General features: G+C 36.7%; 1 protein-coding gene across 5 annotated transcripts in view; it reads right to left on the reverse strand.

Annotated features, from left to right (window-relative positions):
• ADAM10 (ADAM metallopeptidase domain 10) overlaps positions 1 to 22,707 on the reverse strand; it is a 143,612-nt gene that overhangs the window by 56,549 nt on the left and 64,356 nt on the right. For all 5 annotated transcript variants that reach the window (XM_086321199.1, XM_086321202.1, XM_086321198.1 and 2 more), the window contains one exon: positions 20,563 to 20,721. In XM_086321199.1, coding sequence (XP_086177325.1) covers positions 20,563 to 20,721 — 159 coding nt within the window. The remainder of the gene's footprint in view (positions 1 to 20,562; positions 20,722 to 22,707) is intronic.

Below are 22,707 nucleotides of genomic sequence, written 5' to 3' on the forward strand. Positions count from 1 at the left end.
TTAAGAGAACCTTATAAGGTTCGCCTTAGTTCATGAACATGTTTTATAGTACCCATAATTTATCTACTACCCATAATTAAGAGAACCTTGTAAGGTTCGCCTTAGTTCATGAACATATTTTATAGTACCCATAATTAATCTAGTACCCATAATTAAGAGAACCTTATAAGGTTCGCCTTAGTTCATGAACATATTTTATAACTCAATCTAGTACCCATAATTAAGAGAATTGTCAAAATAAAATACCAAGACATGGGTGAGAGGGGAAGCACTAAAACATCTATAAGTAGCTATAGTTATAATACACAAAATTATAATTAAAAACACTTTCTTGAGTAAATCTAGAACCTAAAGTGGACACTAGTAACCTATTCCATAAGAAATACTAATTAAATATTACAATATAAATCTAAACTAGCTGGTAGGAGGCAGGGGTTATGGTCAACCTATCTACACTGATATAGTAGCTCTGATTTAAACTTTAGTTTTTACTAGAGGTCAAGACTGCAACAGCTGTAAAATTCCCACCAATAAATGTGGAAGAAATGACAGACTTAAAAATTTACCATTTTACAACTCCATATGCATAAGCTGATATACGCATTATCAGATCCTTGATATACGCAAGGATCACCCATTCCCAGGTGGCACCAGTGGTAAACAATCTGCCTGCCAATACAGGAGATGAAGGAGACCTGGATTTGATCCCTGGAGGAGGGCATGGCAACCCACTCCATATTCTTGCCTGGGAAATCCCATGGACAGAGGAGCCTGGTGGGCTACAGTCCATAGGGTTGCAAAGAGTTGGACATGACTGAAGCAACTTAGCATTAAGGGGTACTAAAGCCATTAGGTCAAAATGTACAATAACAGGATATTCACAGTTCCTGAAAGTATCACCCCATAGGTGGTGGTTTAGTCATTAAGTTGTGTCTGACTCATGTGACCCCAGACTGTAGCCCCCTTGGCTCCTCCATCCATGGGATTTCCCAGACAAGAATACTGGAGTGGGTAGCCATTTCTTTTTCGAGGGGACGTTCCCAACCCAGGGATCGAACCTGTGTCTCCTGCACTGCAGGCGAATCTGAATGGCTGGAAACAGACAAACTGAGAACGGCAAGAGTAAAATTGGCACCAACTAAAGTAGCCTAGATTCCTGAGTCATTTCTTGAAAAAAAGCTGACTGATGATGAATATTCACATTAAACTGTTACAATAGTGAGAAGAGGTTTCAGCGCATTTTGTCATTTAATTTGGGACTGTCTGGTACTGCAGGCAGCATTACCTTATACACAGTAAAAAGTTTTGTTAAGCAGAATAGAAGAACTCATTCTGTATCTGAGCTGCACTGGCATTTAGCAAAGTTTTCCTGTCACAGTCAATATCAAAATACTCTTGGCCCAGAATATCAGAAAATGTTTAGCAGTATTCGTATTTACCACTATTTCCTGAATATTTTCATCTTAAACTAGTTTTCACTTATCCCAAGATACAACTTTTGCCCCCGAAAAAAATCAGTCATATGGTTAAGTTGAAGACTGATACCTACATAGACTCTACAACACTCAGAATAAACATTTTGCATGTCTAGAGAAATAAGTGCTATTATCACTTTTCAAACAGTTTTTTGAGAGAATTTACTCAATCAAGATTTTCAGTTTTAGAAACCAAAAAGCTGTGAGGTTCATTAGGAATCTAGTTATAAGTCCCCCACATAACAAATATGTCAAAACAACATTTTTTGTTTTCATATATAATTCAGTTTAACTAACACACTTCAAAATATAGTGAAATCAGTTGATACGCCTGATTTTATTCAAATTTAAGAAATACCAAATATCATAACATAATCATGACAGATATTAGGATTTACCTTTCATTCAAAGCATACCATAAAATGCATTTTGAACCTCTTCCTACACAGGCACAAAAGAGCTGCTACAAAGTACTTTTGGAAGAGACAATTTCCTCGCCAACACTTGAACAAATTATATGTGTATAGCATTTAACTTGGAGAAGGCAATGGCACCCCACTCCAGTACTCTTGCCTGGAAAATCTCATGGATGGAGGAGCCTGGTAGGCTGCAGTCCATGGGGTTGCGAAGAGTCGGACATGACTGAGCGACTTCACTTTCACTTTTCACTTTCCTGTATTGGAGAAGGAAATGGCAACCCACTTCAGTGTTCTTGCCTGGAGAATCCCAGGGATGGGGGAGCCTGGTGGCTGCCATCTATGGGGTCACAAAGAGTTGGACACGACCGAAGCGACTTAGCAGCAGCAGCATTTAACTAAACATCTTACAAAACTGAGGAACGGAACAAAAATATCCCTATCTTAAACAACTGTAACATCATTTTTAACGCAATGATAAGGGAAGTCAACAAACAATATTTATGTCTGATTTACATATAGTCAGCATTCTCTATTATTAGGATATATAGTATCCCAATAAAATATATCTTCCGGATATTAATAATGTTGAATACTAAGCACATCGGCACTCTGCATCATCAATATACCAGTACTGGTGCTAGGCATGTGACTGTTAGGATTAAGGTAATCGAGTAACTACTGTCTAATGGGTATCTCATGTACTTGATAAAATACACAGTTGACTTACATATGTAAACATATACAAATATACACACATATGTATTTGTGACATTGTAAATACAGGTGATATTGGAGTCAATCTCTTCCCTACCACTCCTCCACATGATCAGAAGTCAGGCAAATACTGGTATAATACCATACCATCAATAGGCTAATATATCAGCAGGAGTTGACAGGAAGCCAGTAGAACAACCATCCATCTAGCAGGCTATCACTCCCCAGTAAAAAGATAGCCTGGATTCAAAAGTAAGATTGCTCTGCCCCTATTTCACTCCTAATAGGCTGCATTTGGCTGGAATCAAGGGAGTCCTTAATGTTGCACAAAATCACTTCCTCTGGTCCATCATGACAGGGGTCAAGAGAATCAGTCTGCAGCACTCCTCACCTCTATCAGGAGGATTCCAGCAAATACCAAGGGAAACCCTAGAACTGTCCCTGTTCATAGGAAGACATTCCCCTGGCCCCACTTCCTTAAAGACTCACAACTGTCTATCATTTTCTGCCTTGGGCCCATTAGAACTATTTTCACTGGGGCTCAGCTTTTATGGTCATGAGACTACACCACTAAATACTTCAATTTACTGTAAGTATTTGCAGCCTCCAAATCACCACTTCCCTCTATTATCTTATTTTTAGCTCCTAATTCACCATCACTCTCTCAGACACCACTCCATCATAATTCTTAGTGATTTCAACATTCAGGTTGATGATCCTTAAATACACTACCTTTTCTCCAATGGTCTTCTCCTACCTCGATTTCTCACTTACATGGTCATACTTGTGAACCTGTCAACACTAATTACCGAAACCTCTTCTTAATCTCAATTTCCTCATCCTACTTTCTTTCCACCACTCATCTTTTCAGAACATTCCCCCTTAGACTTAGGCAATCCTTCAACATCTTGAAAACCCTTCAATCCACCAATGCTACTATCCTGTCCACTACTGGATACTCTCTTTCTCTTTATTCAGCTTAAATCCCAGAGTCAATCATTATTATAATTACTCCATTCATTTACCTTAAACTCCCTTGCCACCTCCTCTTCCCAACTCTCAAACAAAACCTGTTAAAATTCAACTCTCTACTTTAAAAAAAAAAAAAAATCAACTCTCTACCTGTACCCCTCCAGTTGAATGAAGCTGGAGAAGAAAATGGTAACTATACCTATTCTCATTCAAAAATTATAATCTGTAACTTCAAGCAGTTCCTTTATGCCACCTGGCAATCATATTGCATTTCCAGAGACCCTTCTCAATCCTATTTCACTGTTTAACTTTACCACATTAGTTGTTCAGTCCCTAAGTCGTGTCCGACTCTGTGACACCATGGACTGCAGCACAACAGGCTTCCCAGTCCTTCACTATCTCCTTGAGTTTGCTCAAACTCATGTCCATTCAGTCAGTGATGCCATCCAACCATCTCATCCTCTGCCACCCCCTTCTCCTCCTGCCCTCAATCTTTCCCAGCAACACGGTCTTTTCCAATGAGTTGGCTCTTACCACATCAGTACAGGCAATAAAACTGACCAAGCAAGCTGAAACTATGCAAAGTGATCTTAATAATCAATGGAGGAAATTACAACTGTTCCATGACCTTCAAAAATTTTTGTCAAAATATTGAAACTCTATTATTTATAAATGTGTAGGGAAAAAAAATAAGACTATTTATATTTAGTACACCATAATATAAAACATTAGAAACATCAAGAGTTAGTATATTTAAAAGAACTTCAGTTCAGTTCAGTCGCTGAGTTGTGTCCGACTCTTTGCAACCCCATGAACCGCAGCACGCCAGGCCTCCCTGTCCATCACCAACTCCCAGAGTTCACCGAGACTCACGTCCATCGAGTCAGTGATGCCATCCAGCCATCTCATCCTCTGTCGTCCCCTTCTCCTCCTGCCCTCAATCCCTCCCAGCATCAGAGTCTTTTCCAACGAGTCAACTCTTCACATGAGGTGGCCAAAGTACTGGAGTTTCAGCTTTAGCATCATTCCTTCCAAAGAAATCCCAGGGCTGATCTCCTTCAGAATGGACTGGTTGGATCTCCTTGCAGTCCAAGGGACTCTCAAGAGTCTTCTCCAACACCACAGTTCAAAACCATCAATTCTTCGGCGCTCAGCCTTCTTCACAGTCCAACTCTCACATCCATACATGACCACAGGAAAAACCATAGCCTTGACTAGACGAACCTTTGTTGGCAAAGGAATGTCTCTGCTTTTGAATATGCTATCTAGGTTGGTCATAACTTTCCTTCCAAGGAGTAAGCGTCTTTTAATTTCATGGCTGCAGTCACAATCTGCAGTGATTTTGGAGGCCAAAAAAATAAAGTCTGACACTGTTTCCACTGTTTCCCCATCTATTTCCCATGAAGTGATGGGGAAAGAACTAGAACTAGAACTAGAGTGTTAAAAGAACTAGAGTGTTTTATTTCTTTGTAAATTGTATTTTATCATGAATTTTAAATATACATTCTTTTGGAAAGCCTGATATTTAGGATTAAAAAAAAAGTTTCCAAAGTCACAAAACAGTATTATATATGCTTCAAAATCTGTCAGCACAATACTCTCTCAATAGAAAAAACAAGAAACAAGTATAAAATGTTTCCCATATACTTTAAAAACTTCTAAAAGAGCCTATTTTCCCTGGTCACCACATAAACTATGAAAATGGACAATGACATTTCCCTCTAAAATTACTGACAATATAATCCCCATTTCTAGAAAAAGCCTTTGTTCGACTAATGAATAAGCCCTCATTGAGATGCTAAATCATAGGATGCACTGTAGTTCCCCTGAAAAGGCCAAACAGCATATTCTTTCACAAAGAATGAGTCATTGGTGTAGAATATTCAGCCTATTTAAAACAAAGATCAGCTTTAAATCTAAGGCCTTTCTTCCAGTTCCTTTGCATGCCAACCTCTTGCTTTTGCTTTGTTGTAGGAGGCACAGATATAAATAATACATATATTGTGATACCACCTCAAGCAGGAAATAGCTCTAATTAACTCTCAATCATCCACTCCAGGAAGGGGAAATATTTACAGTTCAGATCATCTGCCCCAACAGAGTCACACATAAAACACCCACTTCTCCCTAGATACTAACTACAGTAGACTTAACGTCCTCGCTACTCCCAGCAAGCCATCCCTCCCTCAATGTGACTGCCAGGTTAGGAATTTTACTGCAGAATCCAAAGGCTTAGCTATAGATAACTCTAACAATCAAAACTTGGTATAATTTCTCTAATAATGAAACAGTTCAGTGTCATTTCGAGGGCCTCAGAAGAGCTCTGGTATACCATAGTCCTTTATGTCTCAGTGCAGAGAAGAATTCAGTAAGAGCAAAGTGATAGATAAGAAGTGATTTATTAGAATAGGACCCTTGTGAGGCTTACAAGCAGGCAGGAAGAAATGCCACGTCCCGAGTACTTACTGGGCTAGTTTCATAGTCAGGAAAAGTGGAGGGGGGTGGAAAACTTTGTCTTTCTTGAGTAAACATCATCTTTCCATCATTAGTTTCTCCTCCAGGTTGGGCAGGGGAATTTTCTTATCCCTCCATGGTCAAGCTAAGTCCACAAATTGTTTTTTATGTGTACAAAGAGCATGTCCCAGGGACCATTAACTTACTGAGCTCACTGGGCAATCAATATGTGGGTCTCATCCTACCACTGTTTTACTGTTTGGGGGCATGTCCCATGCTTCTGTTGCATGGTTTTGTTGCTAAGAAAGCTGACTTGGTTTTGTCGTTAAGCAAACCTGCTTTCTTGAGTAATCATTAAATTATAGGGTTCTCTCACTTTTTTCTACTTAAAATCCTCTAGGCAGGATCAACTATCTAATCATTTGTCCTTTTACTCTGTCTCTATCAATAATACACTATGAATCACTAAATTAATCAAATAACCCAACTTTTATGCTAGTCAGTGAATTTAAAAGAGAGTGGCCCCACAGACAGTTACTGTACAAAAACTTGCTTTGCTAGTATCTGAAAGGTAGATTGGTGAGGTCCTTTCCCATGAAAATGCCATTTATTCCCAAAGCTGCCAAAAACCAGCAAGGATTCACTGAAACAGTAAAAAGAAGAGGAGGCTTTTTTCTTTTTTCCCCCTTTTCAAGGAGAGATGGTGAGTTTGAAGGAATGGAAGAATGGGTCAGGCAGCCCCCAAATATCCTTCCCCCTTCTAATTCTAGTGGACAGAGGTCCTTTCCCTCTTTCCCCATCCCTCACAACCAGTCTCTGTTTGGGGAGGGTGGCGAGACCAGGAAAAGAAAGGTATAGTATGAATGTCCCTGGGAAGGAGAGTAAGCTAAAGTCCCCTTTTCCACATGCTCTCACAACACTGATCTCCAAGGAAATAGAAACTTGGAGCTGGTCCAGGCATGTCCCTTCCCACCTATAGTTTTTAAGATGGGCTGGTGCTGGGGGCCAAGGGAGTCATGGGAATCAGGTCAAGAGGAAATGTGCTGCTCTACTATTCTGATCAGCAGACTCTAGAGGGCATTAGGACAAAAACTCTGCCTTGTTCATCACTGTATCCAACATATCTAGAAGTGTCTTGTACAGATTAGACACTCAAACAATATTAACTATTAAACTAATCTATCATTAAACCTATAAATCTTAAAACTGAAATGGAATGAAAACTTGTATCATACTGATTTAAAGTGACCATTAACTCGATTTATTTGATTTGGCACTATAAACCTACACACAGAAAACAGGTCACTCCAGGCCAAAGACGCTAGTTTCTTTTCTGAAGTTCCTGAGCTGCAGCAGCTAAAAATAAATATGGTCCTAGCCAGAATAATATTTATCTTTCTATTATCACAGATTCTTATCTCCAGCAGTCAAAAGTCTACCCCTATCTTCAAGGTTCAAGTTAAATGCCACCTCCACTGGGAATCTTCCTACATATTCCTATGGGTCCCCCAGTGCATACCAGTGCTTTGAGGACATTTCTGATACAAAATTTATCACATTGTGACTCTCAATTATAAACTGAGACTATTCCTGAAGGTTTAAAAAGAAGTCTCAATCGTTCCTGTATATTCCCAAATCAATAAACACTTGTTAAATTTAATTTTTCAGTCAGCAGTTGATTTTCATGCCTCTTTTCAAAGGTCATCAATTAACTAAAGATCCGTAAATTGTTGGCTCCAACAACATCCTTTTAACCTTCATTCTACCTGCACTGTCTATCATTATGTTCTATATCTCTAACTACTTTACAGATTGACTATAAAATAGGGCACATTCAAAATTAGGGCCTGTATGCACATAAATTTCCTAATTAAATGTTAGTGTTATTCCTAATTTTATTAATTCATTTACAAAACTAATAATGGGAGGGAAAAATTATTATTATCAAACATAAGCAACACAAGAATAAATGACACAAGAATATATACCATCAAAGAGCTTATAGTCTAGCTGGGGTGTCAGATATGTAAACAAGAATTCCATTTAATTACCTGCTTGCTAAACATTAAGTCTCTCTGCAATCATCCACAGTTTATTAAATAATGGTTGAATTTAATTTACTCATCCAGCCAACAGCAATTTTCCTTCCATGCCTCTTCTCAAAGGTCATCATATGACCAATGATCTGAATTCAAAACATACAGAGGACTCACCAATATATCCATTGAAGTAAAGAGAGGATACCCAGAATTAAGGGGCCAGAAAGGGTTTCCAGGACATTATACTTGGATTATATTTTGAAGGATGAGTGTGGGTTTGGCCAAGAGAGAATTTATACATAAGTAACATAAGCATTTGTTCTGCTCTTTTGTTTCTATAAGGCTTGTCTTAAATTTCCAAAATGTCCCCTCTTTAGAGTTAAGTTAAGCCAGTTTTAAGGAGTATATAACATATAATTGCATTGCATAAAATTCTGCTGCTGCTGCTGCTAAGTCGCTTCAGTCGTATCCGACTGTGCGACCCCATAGACGGCAGCCCCCCAGGCTCCCCCATCCCTGGGATTCTCCAGGCAAGAACACTGGAGTGGGTTGCCATTTCCTTCTCCAATACATCAAAGTGAAAAGTGAAAGTGAAGTCGCTCAGTCATGTCCGACTCCTAGCGACCCCATGGACTGCAGCCCACCAGGCTCCTCTGCCCATGGGATTTTCCAGGCAAGAGTACTGGAGTGGGGCGCCATTGCCTTCTCCGACATAAAATTCTAGACAATGCAAACTCACCTACAGATTGGTGCCTGAGGAAAGAGAGATGGGAAGAAAAGAAGGACTACGCTGAGGAGAAGGAAGCAACTGGGGGCAATGAATATGTATACTATTCTTGATTATGGTGACAGTTTCACAGATATATACATATGTTTAAAATTACCAAACTGTATATTTTACATAGTAACAGTTTATTTTATGTCAATTTTTCCTCAATAAAATTGTTTAAAGAAAGACGAGACAACCAAAGACAACGTATAAGCTTCAACTGCATCCTATATATATGTTTTTTTTAATGTCACTTTTGTGGAGCAATTAGAGAAATAGGCCTACAGACTATATTAGCACATTATTACATCAATGTTAAGTTTCTAGGTAGAAAAGTATAAATCTGTACAACTTTCTTAGAAAGTCATCTGGCAATATACAATATGCTGAGGGCAAAAATTATGCACAAAAATGTGCACTGCAATAATAAAAAAAGAGTAAACAATCTAGTTGTCCATTTAGTTGATGAGTTGATAAATAATATATTCATCAATGAAACAACTAAATACTACGCAGGCATTAAGGCATTAAAAAGGTAGGGCTACCCTCACCTTCAAAAAAAATAGGGCTGTATTTACTGGTATAGAAACAAATATAAGATATATAAATGAAATTTTAAATGGTTAAGGCTATTCACTAAAATGCTAATGGTGATTGACACACTTCATCTTCTAATTAATTCACAAGCAAAAATGTCTATTTTATATAGTCATTTCATAATCAGAACAGAGAGGGCGATGGCACCCACTCCAGTACTCTCGCCTGGAGAATCCCACAGGCAGAGGAGCCTTGCAGGCTGCAGTCCATGGGGTCACTAAGAGTCGGACACAACTGAGAGACTTCACCTTCACTTTTCACTTTCATACATCGGAGAAGGAAATGGCAACCCACTCCAGTGTTCTTGCCTGGAGAATCCCAGGACGGGGGAGCCTGGTGGGCTGCGGTCTATGGGGTCACACAGAGTTGGACATGACTGAAGTGACTTAGCAGCAGCAGAAGCATAATAAGAAAAGCTAAGAATATTTCCAGCTTTGGAGAAACAGTAGTTTGGAATTATCAAATTTTGGAAGAAATAAGGAATGTTAACAATGTAACACCTTCATTTTATAACATGAAGAAAATGAGACCCAGGAAAAGAAGGTTCCTTCCCTGCCTAAGGTCACAAAGCTATTCTACAACATCGTCCTGCTTTCCCCTCAAACTGCCTTCTCACACACGCGCCATGCCTCGGTGCTCTAACGCAGTGACTTGTGTGCTTTCTCCCACGTCTCTCACTAACTTCTGTGATTTAAAGTAAATGAATTAAACTCAAAAACAATTGTAACTGTTGATCTACAAGGTCATCTTTAAATCTATGATTCTGTAAGGGAGCAAAATTTGACACCCAAAAATGTCTTTCATTGGTATTTTTTAGCTTTAATTTTTATTTGCTTAAGTTATGAAAGTATGATAACATATTTATAGGAGACTTGGAAAATACAGAACAAAGTTACATATAGTTTCACTATATATTACAATTATTTTTTAAGTGCAGAAACTAAGATTTTCATTTGGAATTTCAATACCAAACTCTAAAAAATTAAAAGAATGAATATAGAGAAGTAGAAGGATATAGTAAACCTGAAAAGCTCTGTCAACCGATTCAATGTAATTAAGATTTATACAATTTTCACACAACAGTAGGATACAAATTATATTCAAGTTCCCATTAATTTTAAACTAGAAGACACTGGAACATACAGAGGGACATAAAACAAGGTGCAAAAATTTCATGGTCTAAAGGTATTGAAATCATACACAGTCTTTCTCTTATCACTATGGAATTATGTTATAAATCAGTATCAAAAGATATGAAAATAACCCACATATTTTCAAGTGCATGTGACATTTATGAAGAAAGCACTTCAACTTGGCCATCAAAAGCCTCAATAAAGTTAGACTGAAAAAAACACAGAGGGTGACTACAGAGATGAAAGCATCTAAATGAGAAATTATTATCAAAATGAGAAATTAATATTCAAGATACTTTAAACAAAATCCCATGTATTTGAAAATTAAATTTCTACTATTAAATGATGGGTGTATTTAAGAAGCCATAACAAGAAAAATTAGAAAATACTTGTTTTTGTCTTTTTTATCCTAATATAAATTTATTCATTTTAATTGGAGGCTAATTACCTTACAATATTGTATTGGTTTTGCCATACATTGACATGAATCCGCCACGGGAGTACACGTGTTCCCCATCTTGAACCCCCCCTCCCACCTCCCTCCCCGTACCATCCCTCTGGGTCACCCCAATGCACCAGCCCCAAGAATCCTGTATCCTCATCGAACCTGGACTGGCGATTCGTTTCTTATATGATATTATACATGTTTCAATGCCATTCTCCCAAATCATCCCACCCTCTCCCTCTCCCATAGAGTCCAAAAGACTGTTCCATACATCTGTGTCTCTTTTGTTGTCTCCCATAAAGGGTTATCATTCCATCTTTCTAAATTCCACATATATGCATTAGTATACTGTAGTGGTGTTTTTCTTTCTGGCTTACTTCAGTCTGTATAATAGGCTCCAGTTTCATCCACCTCATTAGAACTGATTCAAATGTATTCTTTTTAATGGCTGAGTAATACTCCATTGTGTATATGTACCACAGCTTTCTTATCCATTCGTCTGCTGCTGGACATCTAGGTTGCTTCCATGTCCTGGCTATTATAAACAGGGCTGCGATGAACAGAGGTACACATGTCTCTTTCAATTCTGATTTCCTCAGTGTGTATGCCCAGCAATGGGATTGCTGGTTCGTATGGCATTTTTATAGAATAAAAACGAAAAGAGAATTTACCAGAATCTGTTGCATGCAGCTGAAGCCAATCAATGCAATTAAATACCATGCAGAGTCTTGAAGAAAGTATGAAAACACATAATGGACGCTGGCATAAAATTTTGTGAAATTTGAAGAGAATCTGTACTTAGTTATTAATACTGTATCACTTGTTAATTTCCTGTTCATTTGTTTTACAACATACTACAAAATGTCTTTCTTTGGCATACAGATTATTTTAGACCAATTATTTTTAAGAAAGAGGAATACTCAAGAAGTCTTTCTTTTTACCTCCCCTTTAATGGCCTGAAAGAATTTAGATAAAGGGCCTGGTCTAGGAAGAGCACTATCAACACAGAGATCTACAGAATATATGGAGTAGGTATGGCATGAGGAACTCAGCAGGGCCTAGAGATCAAAGTCCTCTCTGGATCCCACTGTCCCTGCGTGGCACAGCAAACACCCGTTTACCTAACATTTGCTCTCCCATCTTCCTGTAATTTTTTTTGCTCCCCTTTTAAGTACCAAACCCTTAGCCTCTTCACCTCTGAAATGCCATATAAATCTCAACTGCCTAAGTTGTTCTGGGGTCTCATTTTCCTGATGAAGACCTTGTATGTACATAATTAAATTTGATATTCTTCTTCTTCTTTTAAAATTCTTACATCAGCTAGAAGAACATAAACAGAGCACAGGGAAATTTTTTTCTTCCCCAACAAAATCCAAGACTCTACAGTTGCTGAAAGCAGTAAAATCCACATTAATGAATTCCTAGTCTAATATTTGAATATAAATATAAGATACAAGATTGCTTACCAAGATATCTAATCTCCAAATTTCTAAACCATGAACAGAATTTTTACATTTTATAATGAATATGATATCACAATGTAAAGAAGTTCTTTACAGGGCCCAAGTCTTAGACCAATGTCTTTAGACACACTTACAAGGTCACTAAACATAAACATCAAGCAGTGAATTGTGCTAGAAGAGATGTGAAATATAAACATATACACACTTTTAATGATACTTCAATTAGTTTTTCTATAAATCATCACTCATAAAAGTTGAACCTGAAATGTAAATTTACTCTATTTTCCAGTAGCAAACATAGCCACAATTCTGCAAAATCAATGATACCAAAAATAAAGCCTTCAGTTCAGTTCAGTCACTCAGTCATGTCCGACTCTTTGTGACCCCATGAACTGCAGTACACCAGGCCTCCCTGTCCATTACCAACTCCTGGAGTTCACTCAAACTCACGTCCATCGAGTTGGTGACGCCATCCAGCCATCTCACTCTCTGTTGTCCCCTTCTCCTCCTGCCCTCAATCCCTCCCAGCATCAGAGTCTTTTCCAATAAGTCAACTCTTCACATGAGGTGGCCAAAGTACTGGAGTTTCAGCTTTAGCATCATTCCTTCCAAAGAAATCCCAGGGCTGATCTCCTTCAGAATGGACTGGTTGGATCTCCTTGCAGTCCAAGAGACTCTCAAGAGTCTTCTCCAACACCACAGTTCAAAAGCATCAATTCTTCAGCATTCAGTTTTCTTCACAGTCCAACTCTCACATCCATACATGACTAATGGAAAAACCATAGCCTTGACTAGATGGACCTTTGTTGGCAAAGTAATGTCTCTGCTTTTGAAATCTTTTTAATCCTCACAATAATTGTCTTTACTGTCGAAGTCCTTTGACTTTAGCCCCTTTAAACAAGTCTCTCCTAACTTACAATGTAACTAATAATGTACTGGAGGAAGTCAGGATACATGGATCCTTGCCATGAAAATATCTTGCCCAAGCTGTTTAATAAGACTCTTTAGGCTTCAGTTTTGGGCTTCCAAGGTGACACAGTGGTAAAGAACCCACCTGCCAATGCAGGAGAAGCAAGAGATGTGGGTTTGATCCCTGGGTTGGGAAGAACCCCTGGAGAAGGAAATGGCAACCTACTCCAATATTCTTGCCTGGAAAATTCCATGAACAGAGGAGCCTGGTGGGCTACAGTCCACAGGGTCACAAAGGATTAAACACACCTGAGCATGCACCTAGTGCCGTTACTGCTAAGTCACTTCAGTCGTGTCCGACTCTGTGCGACCCCATAGACAGCAGCCCACCAGGCTACCCCGTCCCTGGGATTCTCCAGGCAAGAACACTGGAGTGGGTTGCCATTTCCTTCTCCAATGCATGAAAATGAAAAGTGAAAGTCAAGTCGCTCAGTCGTGTCTGACTCTTCGCAACCCCATGGACTGCAGCCTACCAGGCTCCTCCGTCCATGGGATTTTCCAGGCAAGAGTACTGGAGTCGGGTGCCATCGCCTTCTCCGGAGCATGCACCTACATGCACACAGACTTCAGTTTCCATCATCTTCAAACTTAAAGAGTTTAGAAGTAATTCTCGTGCCTTTTTCCAACAGTACTAAAATTACAGAATTCCATTAAATTCAGAACTATCAATACATCAATCTTCCAGTCTATTCCAAAAAACTCTTTTTCATGAACAGCTTGCTGATTGAGGTATGAAGAAGAAACAATGTCCCCCAAAAGAAAATCCTGATTTTTTAAACACACATGCTTATGAAGTCTTAATTTAAAACTTTTATTCTTCTTACTATCAAATATCTACAAACTTTTTCCAAACTCTCAAAAGCTGTAACTTAACAGTATAGTGAGAACATATTCAAACTGCATCCTTAACGTAATATTCAGGTGTACAATGAATTAAATTTTTTATTCAATCTTTTTGTAAAACTATAACAAAACACTGCAAAACAAAATCATGAGGTAATATTTCTCAGAAGAAAAAGAACAAAATTTCCAAATATAATTTTACTTTCTAAGGTGAGTTTTAAAGCTGTTTTATAATATAAGAGCTTTTTTATTTTTAAATAATCCATGTTTCTGAAATGATCATTATGCAGCTAACATGTTTTCTATTTATGTTTTTAAATAAATATATATACAAATATACATGCTAACCAATCATAAAATGTCTTGATTTAAAATGTCTTTAACTTGAATCTTATTTACATACATAAAATAAACTGATTGAATAATATGAAAGTGCTGGGCTTATTTTCTCCAAATTCTGCAAAGAGAATCAAACCCCTTAAATGTGTTCCTGATTAAATATCTCACATTTCTAATTAAATATTTTTCAAAAAGCTATCATTTCTCACAGCCTTCTCAACTTTTCTTCATTTGTGCCTGTGGATTTTTTGAAGAAATTATATTTCCATAGAGATTAACTCAGGAAAAAAACAAAAAGAGTCAACAATGCCTCTAAGTTTTTATATTTGTTTCAAATATTATCACTGTGCTTAATAAAACTAAATATTTAAGATCAATGCTAAGTAAAACAAGTTTACAGACTGACAATAAACCTGTATAGACTATGGAAGTTCTGAAGTCATGGGCACTTCCAATCACAGTTGAGCCACTCTGCGACTGAATTATCAATCAGAACACTTCATTCCTTAATCTTTCTAAGTGTCTACCACTGTCTGTCACAACTTCAATACACATAAGCATATTTCTAAGCTCCAGATTGGACCTTAAGCACAGACAGAAACATTTCAAGATAAATCCTCAGAATTTCCTGTGACCTCTAGATGAACACAATCAATCAATATATAATGTCAGATTTGAAAAACGCTAGTCATTATCAATACTTTCCAATTCAATTCTTCCTTCCCTCTTTTTCTTCTAGTCCTTGTCCCTTCTTCTCACTAACAGTAACACAAAAAGAGTTGAAAGTCTTAATGCCTACGAGAAAACTCATTTATGTCCGCAACTTCCAAAGCACAGTATGGAACAAATTGCTTTTTTAAGGTTAATTAAAACCAGTATCCTTACATTTCACAAATAGAGACTTCTACATGAAGGAGTCATTCATCTTGAAATGACTAAGTAAAATTTATCAGTCTCAATTATTCAGAACACGAAATAAGGAGTCTTCTCATTGAAACCCAAGATAATGAAGCTACTAGTACAGTTCCAGCTAGCACACAGGCTGAGAGTAAAAGCATCCTGCTTCTATATGAGGCACAGCAAATGCAGGCTCTCTGGGCTTCTCTATTCCACCCAAATGACAATAATCTGAAGTGAAAGAATTTGACTCTTACTCTGCAGTGTCAAATATTTACTTAAAATACCTTTAATTCAGAGGCAAAATAGTTCTTTATAAGTACAGCATGGAAAAATTACTTAGACCTTTGCCTCCCAGAAAGGTAGTACATGAAAGGGTACAAAGATCCACTATTTACCATTATTTAAAATAATTCCAACCAATTATACAGACATTCCTAAAAGTATTCATATTAAGATTAGCAGTATAGTTTATGGTATAGTATTGATGCTTTTGAACTGTGGTGTTGGAGAAGACTCTTGAGAGTCCCTTGGACTGCAAGGAGATCCAACCAGTTCATTCTGAAGGAGATCAGTCCTGGGTGTTCTTTGGAAGGACTGATGCTAAAGCTGAAACTCCAGTACTTTGGCCACCTCATGTGAAGAGTTGACTCATTGGAAAAGACTCTGATGCTGGGAGGGATTGGGGGCGGGAGGAGAGGGGACGACAGAAGATGAGATGGCTGGATGGCATCACTGACTCAATGGACGTGAGTCTGAGTGAACTCTGGGAGTTGGTGATGGACAGGGAGGCCTGGCGTGCTGCGATTCATGGGGTCACAATGAGTCAGACACGACTGAGCGACTGATCTGATCTGATCTGATAGTATAGTTTATGGGACAATGTTTTTTCCAGTTTCTTTGAAATAAACTGGTCCAAGAGGTAGAGAACTAAATTGTATTCTTACCCTGTCATAACTGTTCACACTTCTATGTCCTAGAAGAGTGCTTTTTAACCACCTAAGCACAGAATTGAACAAGTGCTAATTTTAAGCTGGTAACTATATGTAGTTATCACCTTCATGTCAAATTATTGGCACTTAAGTAAATTATATCAAAGCATCTACAAGTTATTAAGTACTTTCACTGAAAACTGGCTCAGTGTTCCTATATACAGGAATGGCCTCAGAAGCCATTCCCTAAGGTTCTCCAGAACAGCAGTATTATATTCCATGGTAGTTTCATACATTCAGGCCTAGAGCTGCAAGAACAGTGTTAAGAGGAAGGTAGCCAAATTCTCGTCAGGATTCCTATCCAAAGCTGGCATGCCTCCCCTGTAATTTGCTTCTGCTGAAAGTAACACATATAAGGACACCAAATTCACTCAAGCCTATAGACAATGACCTATACGATCACATAGTACTTTAGTCGTAAAAATAAACTACTAGCTCTTAAGTAAATTATATGAAAATAACATTATTATTAAATAATAAAGGGACATGGTCTCCCTTTTAATTAGTTGTGAAATAAAACATCCACTGCTAAATATGATAAGGAAAGAATTTGGCTCTGCTGCTGCTGCTGCTGCTAAGTCACTTCAGTCGTGTCCGACTCTGTATGACCCCATAGACGGCAGCCCACCAGGCTCCCCCGTCCCTGGGATTCTCCAGGCAAGAACACTGGAGTGGGTTGCCATTTCCTTCTCCAATGCATGAAAATGAAAAGTGAAAGTCAAGTCGCTCAGTCGTGTCCGACTCTTAGCGACCCCATGGACTGCAGCCCACCAGGCTCCTCTGTCCATGGGATTTTCTAGGCAAGAGTACTGGAGTAGGGTGCCATCACCTTCTCTGAATTTGGCTCTAAACAGCAATAAATGCAAATATGTGATTTCAAGGAGGCTTACAGATTTCAGAAAAGACCCAGAAATCCTTGGAATAAGGACAGTGAGAATTTACAGCTTCATTTACAAGAATGAAGCAGAAGACACAGGGATAAGAACACAACATCCACAATCAAGCAACATAAAATTTTCTATGCTCGGTTTCCTCATCTGTAAAGTAGAGATAACATGTGTGCCTATATACCTCATCAGGTTATTGTGAAGATTTAAAATAAAGCAGGCAAAGAACTTCATATGGTGCTGGGTATACATTAAAGAACAGTAACTACTTGTACTTCTACTACTATTAGAACCTTAGGTATTCTACACTGAGAGGTTAAAGGGCCAAGTAAAAGTAAATTTAATCTAGACAAATATCATGTGATTTCACTTACACATGGAAACTAAAAAAAAACCAAAACAAACGAATGAAAAAAAACAAAACAAAAACAGACTCATAGACACAGAGAACAAGCTAGTGGTTGTCAGAGGGAAGAGGAGTAGGAGATTGGGTGAATAGATCAAGGAGATTAAGAGGCTCAAACGTCCAGTCATAAAATAAGGAAGTCATAAGGAAGTAATACATAGCATAGAGAATATAGTCAATAATACTGTAATAATTGTGTATAGTGACCGATGTTACTAGCTTATCATGGTGATCATTTCATAATATATTTAAATATCAAATCATTATGTTGTATACCTAAAGCTAATATAATGCTGTATGTCAACTATATTTTAACTTAAAGAAAAAGTAAATTTATCTAGCCATCCTCTAGAACAGGGGTAGGCAAACAAAAGCCTACTAGATAAATGAGCTCTTTTGTTTGGCATGAAAGCTAAAGATGGAGTTTACATTTCCAAACGATGGGGAAAAATTAAAAGAATAATATTTTGTGTCATGTAAAATTTCATGAAATTCAAATTTAAGTGTCAATAACTAAAGTTTTATTGGAACACAGTCATTCTCATTCATTCACATATTTTCTACTCTGCTTTCATACTACAATGGCAGAATTCATTGGAATAGAACTAACATGGCCAATAAAGACAAAATATTTAATATCTGAACCTTTTACAGTCTATCGACCTTGGTCTAGAATCTAGACTTAGAGCAACTATTTAACTAAAAAGTTAACAAGTGTATGCTTTCCTTTCATAGCTAACTTGACAGATTTTCAAGTAGTTTTTTGAAAGTAACAGTTTAAATCTGCAAGCATTAAAAATTCTGTTTAAGGCAATGCTTCCCATATTGTCATCTTCACATCACAACATTTCTATTTACCAGAGAAAGTTACAAACAAAATCACTCTAAATATTACTATTTTTAAGCTCTAATACCACTACTGGTATATAATAATAACCAGAATGTGAAAAGATCGCCTTACCATGATATATATTTACTAAGACAATTGAGAATTAAGCACTGAAATCAATGGTAAAGTTAAATGCCAAAAGGAACTGAACACTAAGTTGCATCCACTGCCACCAATTCTCCAAGCTGACTCATAACCTTTGGGGAAAAAGAAAGGTTGAAATAAAGGGAGATATCTGAAAATTACTAAAAGATGCAAAGTGGAAAAAATGCAATTATATGATAAAGAAGAAACAGAATTCTGAAAAAAGAGCAGGACATGCTTAAGCTACATACAAGCAGTACACACATAAAAGGCAAAACAAACACGGTAGAGGATACTTACAGGAAACAGAAGGCAAAGAACTGCTTGATTACAATATGATAAGAAGGAAACCATGAATTCAAAATGTGTCAATCACTCTCTCCCTCTCCTTTTATTTCCCCAAAGGTCTTGTTTGATTTTGAGAAAACTTTCTAGGGAAAATGTTGCAGGACTTTATTAAGTATCAGTGAAGAAAAGTGCTCCAGATATAAACGACATGTGAAATGTTAAAGGAGGAAAAAAAAAAACAGAAAGTATAGCTGAAGAACTTACATACCCTGACAGGGGAAGTAAACCTGCAAAACAATTAAATTACTAAGGAATTACAAAGTATCATATAAATCACGTAGATGATGATCCTTTTGGCAAAAAGAAAGGAAGGTAAAGGAATCCATACTCCAGCTTGTGAAGGAAGACTGTAGACTGGAGTTTAAGGAGAATCTGAAATATCAAGAAGGGAAATTGGAACAGAAATCAAATAGGGATGAGCAAAAAAGTGGATAAGCAGCATTAACAACAAATTTATGATTTATCAGGTAGTAGTAAAACCATGAATATGTTCCATCTAGAGCAACTGTGCTTAATTTCTATAGTAATCGAGCATTAGAGATGACAGACTTCAGTATAGAAACTGTCAAAGCTGATAGAGCAAAAAGTCAACATGATTAAGACTTTCCCGTACATTACCAGGGGTGAGAACAAAATTACTGACAACAAATTTCTATATGCATAAAGGAAAATGAAGCTTGGAATCTGACAAATAAGGGAAATAGGCAAAAACTGAGATACTAGTCTTATTACAGTCAAAAATAAAATATGAGTATTCCAGAGGCATGTGAATTAGAGGAATGTATTTCTGGGTCATTTCATTTCAGCATTCTTATGATTTAATGATTATGGATATACAGACAATATTAGAATGAAAAAGTCAAGTCTAAATACATTTTCTACTCTCTTAAAACACAGAAAAAGAACTCTACCAACAAATTACTATCATATAAAGACTATGGTCAAGAATAAAATCTGTAACAATAAATCTGAAGTCTTACCCAGTGGAAGTCAAGTTATCATTTCAAGATCTCAAAAATATTCAAAAGGCTTAGAAATTACAAAAACATCTAATTCTTTAAATGTTATGCAAATATCCACACTGAAATTTACATAAGAAGATGGTGCTTCGGTAGGCCATACACACGCACACGCATACAGGTGTTACAGCATTAAATGACTAGATAACATCAGAATATAGAATTTCCAGTTCAATCAGAGTTGGTTGACTCATAGTTCAAATACAATTGGTTGTATCATGTCAACAAAGTAGAGGCACAGACTGACAATGATATTGTCTCACTATATAAATCTATCATTTAATTGAGATTTTGGTTGTGAACCTATTTTCTATCCTGATTAATAGCTTAGGAAAGAAAACAGCTCAGATTTCATTTGTCTCCACATAGTTTCAACTATTTATATGCTTTTGCAAAATTAAGTACTTACTAATATCATCTTCATGATAAATGACAGAGTGAAATGGCAGAGTTCGGTCTTTAATATATCTCTCTGCTGGTTCAACATAAAATGTGCCACCATGAGTCTGAATGAATCCTTCAAATCTTCCATCAATAACAGACCCATGGCTAAAACTTCCTTCTTCACCTATTAATGAAAGCAACAAACTCTTAACAAACTCAAATTGCACATGAATGTTAAGTTTATTCTCCTTTAAAAAGCCATTCTTATGTATTGAAAAAAACCTAAATACAAATTTACCAGAGAAATTAATTTTCACATGAAATATATCAACCTAAATGTGAACAACTAGAACTTAGTAAATATATATTTTATACATATATATAAACAATGAAATATGGAACATCTGTCTTGCCTACAATCAAATTCCCAGCACCTAGCTCAGAGCCTGGCATGTATGCAATAGTCATCGAATAAATGGCTGCTAAATAAACTCTGAAAGAGACAAGCAGCTCTTTGTTAAAATTCATACATTTAACAGCTCTTTGTTTAAACTACAAGTATAAAATACATACTTTCAAAATAAAGACATTAAAGTATATTTTGAATTTCTGCTCTAATTGTCATTAAAAAAAAAGTCCTTTCCCACTTAATGTATTCTGAATGCGTCTTGGCTTCCTTAGCATAACTGGGTTTTAGAAATACATTTTCAAAATAGAAGAGTGTTAAATATTTTAGAAGTATACCACTAATTCTTTTTAAGATACTGGAAGTTTGTGAGTGTCTCATCAATGATACTTCTTTAGGGAAAGAAAATAATAAAAAAAAGTAGTTTTGGTTTTTAATACAGTCACAAAACATCAAATGATAAGAGGTGGGAAGTAGGAGGGATCTATAAAGTTTAATTTACCATTTAAAATTTTCTTACTAAAAGCTGAGGTCTAGCTTTTATTTTCTGACTTTGTATGACTTTCTCTTTTATTCACCATAATGTATTATAACTTTCTCAGATACTAACAATTAAAAGTTATTATGAATATACACAAACACAACTAAAAAAAAAAAAATTCTCAACATCAGGGTTTTTTTTTTCCCCCAATTTCTAAGCTGTAGATTAGCACTAATTAGTTGACTTTAATCATAGACTGAAGCTGAGTCCAAGACATTTGCATTTGAAATGATACGATGTTTATCTATAAACTCATTTTGTCATACGCTTCTCAACTATCACCTAGCAAAATAAAGGTGGTGGGCGGAGGGGGGGGGACTACTAAGTTACTTATCCAGCAAGATAAACTATCAAGAAAATAATTTAAAAAACTGTAACATTAGAAATCTTGATCAATGGAAAAACACTTTACTTTTCTATTACACAATTATAACAGTAAAAAAACCTTTAAAGTTATTAACTGTGCCCAATCTCCAAATGAGAAATTTTAAGTACAAAAAAACCTCATTTACCCTTATAAAAAAAAAAAGAAAGAAACCTTTCTCAAAGTGTTTAATTTTTCAAGTTAAGATTTGAGGGAAAATCTCTCTACTGTGTAGAAATGAAATTTAACTTTCAGTTAACTTTAATAATTCTTAATAATGAGGATCATCTTGAGTATTTACTAACGTACAGAGTTATAATTCCATGATATTTTGTCCATAATTCCCCCAGAAGACATTGATTTTTTAGCTTTTTTACAACTTCCATAAATTGTTCTGTTCTTCCTTCATTACTAAGCTGATAAATGTAGTTTTCCATTGAACTAGTAACTGTGCCCTCATCTCCCTAATATCTTTTTAAATCTGGTGTAGTAAGAGAAAGTTGTTAGAATTGTGAACAAAAAGCAAATAGATTCTGAGGACAGAAGGCCTTCAGAGGACTTTCCTATGAAAGACTTTGCACATTATTTTTGGCTGCTAAGATCATTTTACAGTTTCATTGTAGACTTCTTCTCTTATAAAACACAGTTAAGTTATTGTTAATTTCTTTCTTGGAAAATCAGAAAAATTATATAAATCATTAAAATTTTTAAAAATATGTAGCAGTTTGGAAGTAATGAGAGAATCAAAACTTCATACCTTTTAAAAGCCAGACACGTCCAGGTTCACGATACTGGATGCTTGGGGCTGGTGCACTGGGACAACCCAGAGGGAGGGTATGGGGAGGGAGGAGGGAGGAGG

This window comes from Bos grunniens, chromosome 10, assembly GCF_055505025.1.
Source record: "Bos grunniens cultivar Pamir isolate PY7600 chromosome 10, Bosgru_T2T1.0, whole genome shotgun sequence".
In the NCBI taxonomy this organism is placed as follows: Eukaryota; Metazoa; Chordata; class Mammalia; order Artiodactyla; family Bovidae; genus Bos; species Bos grunniens.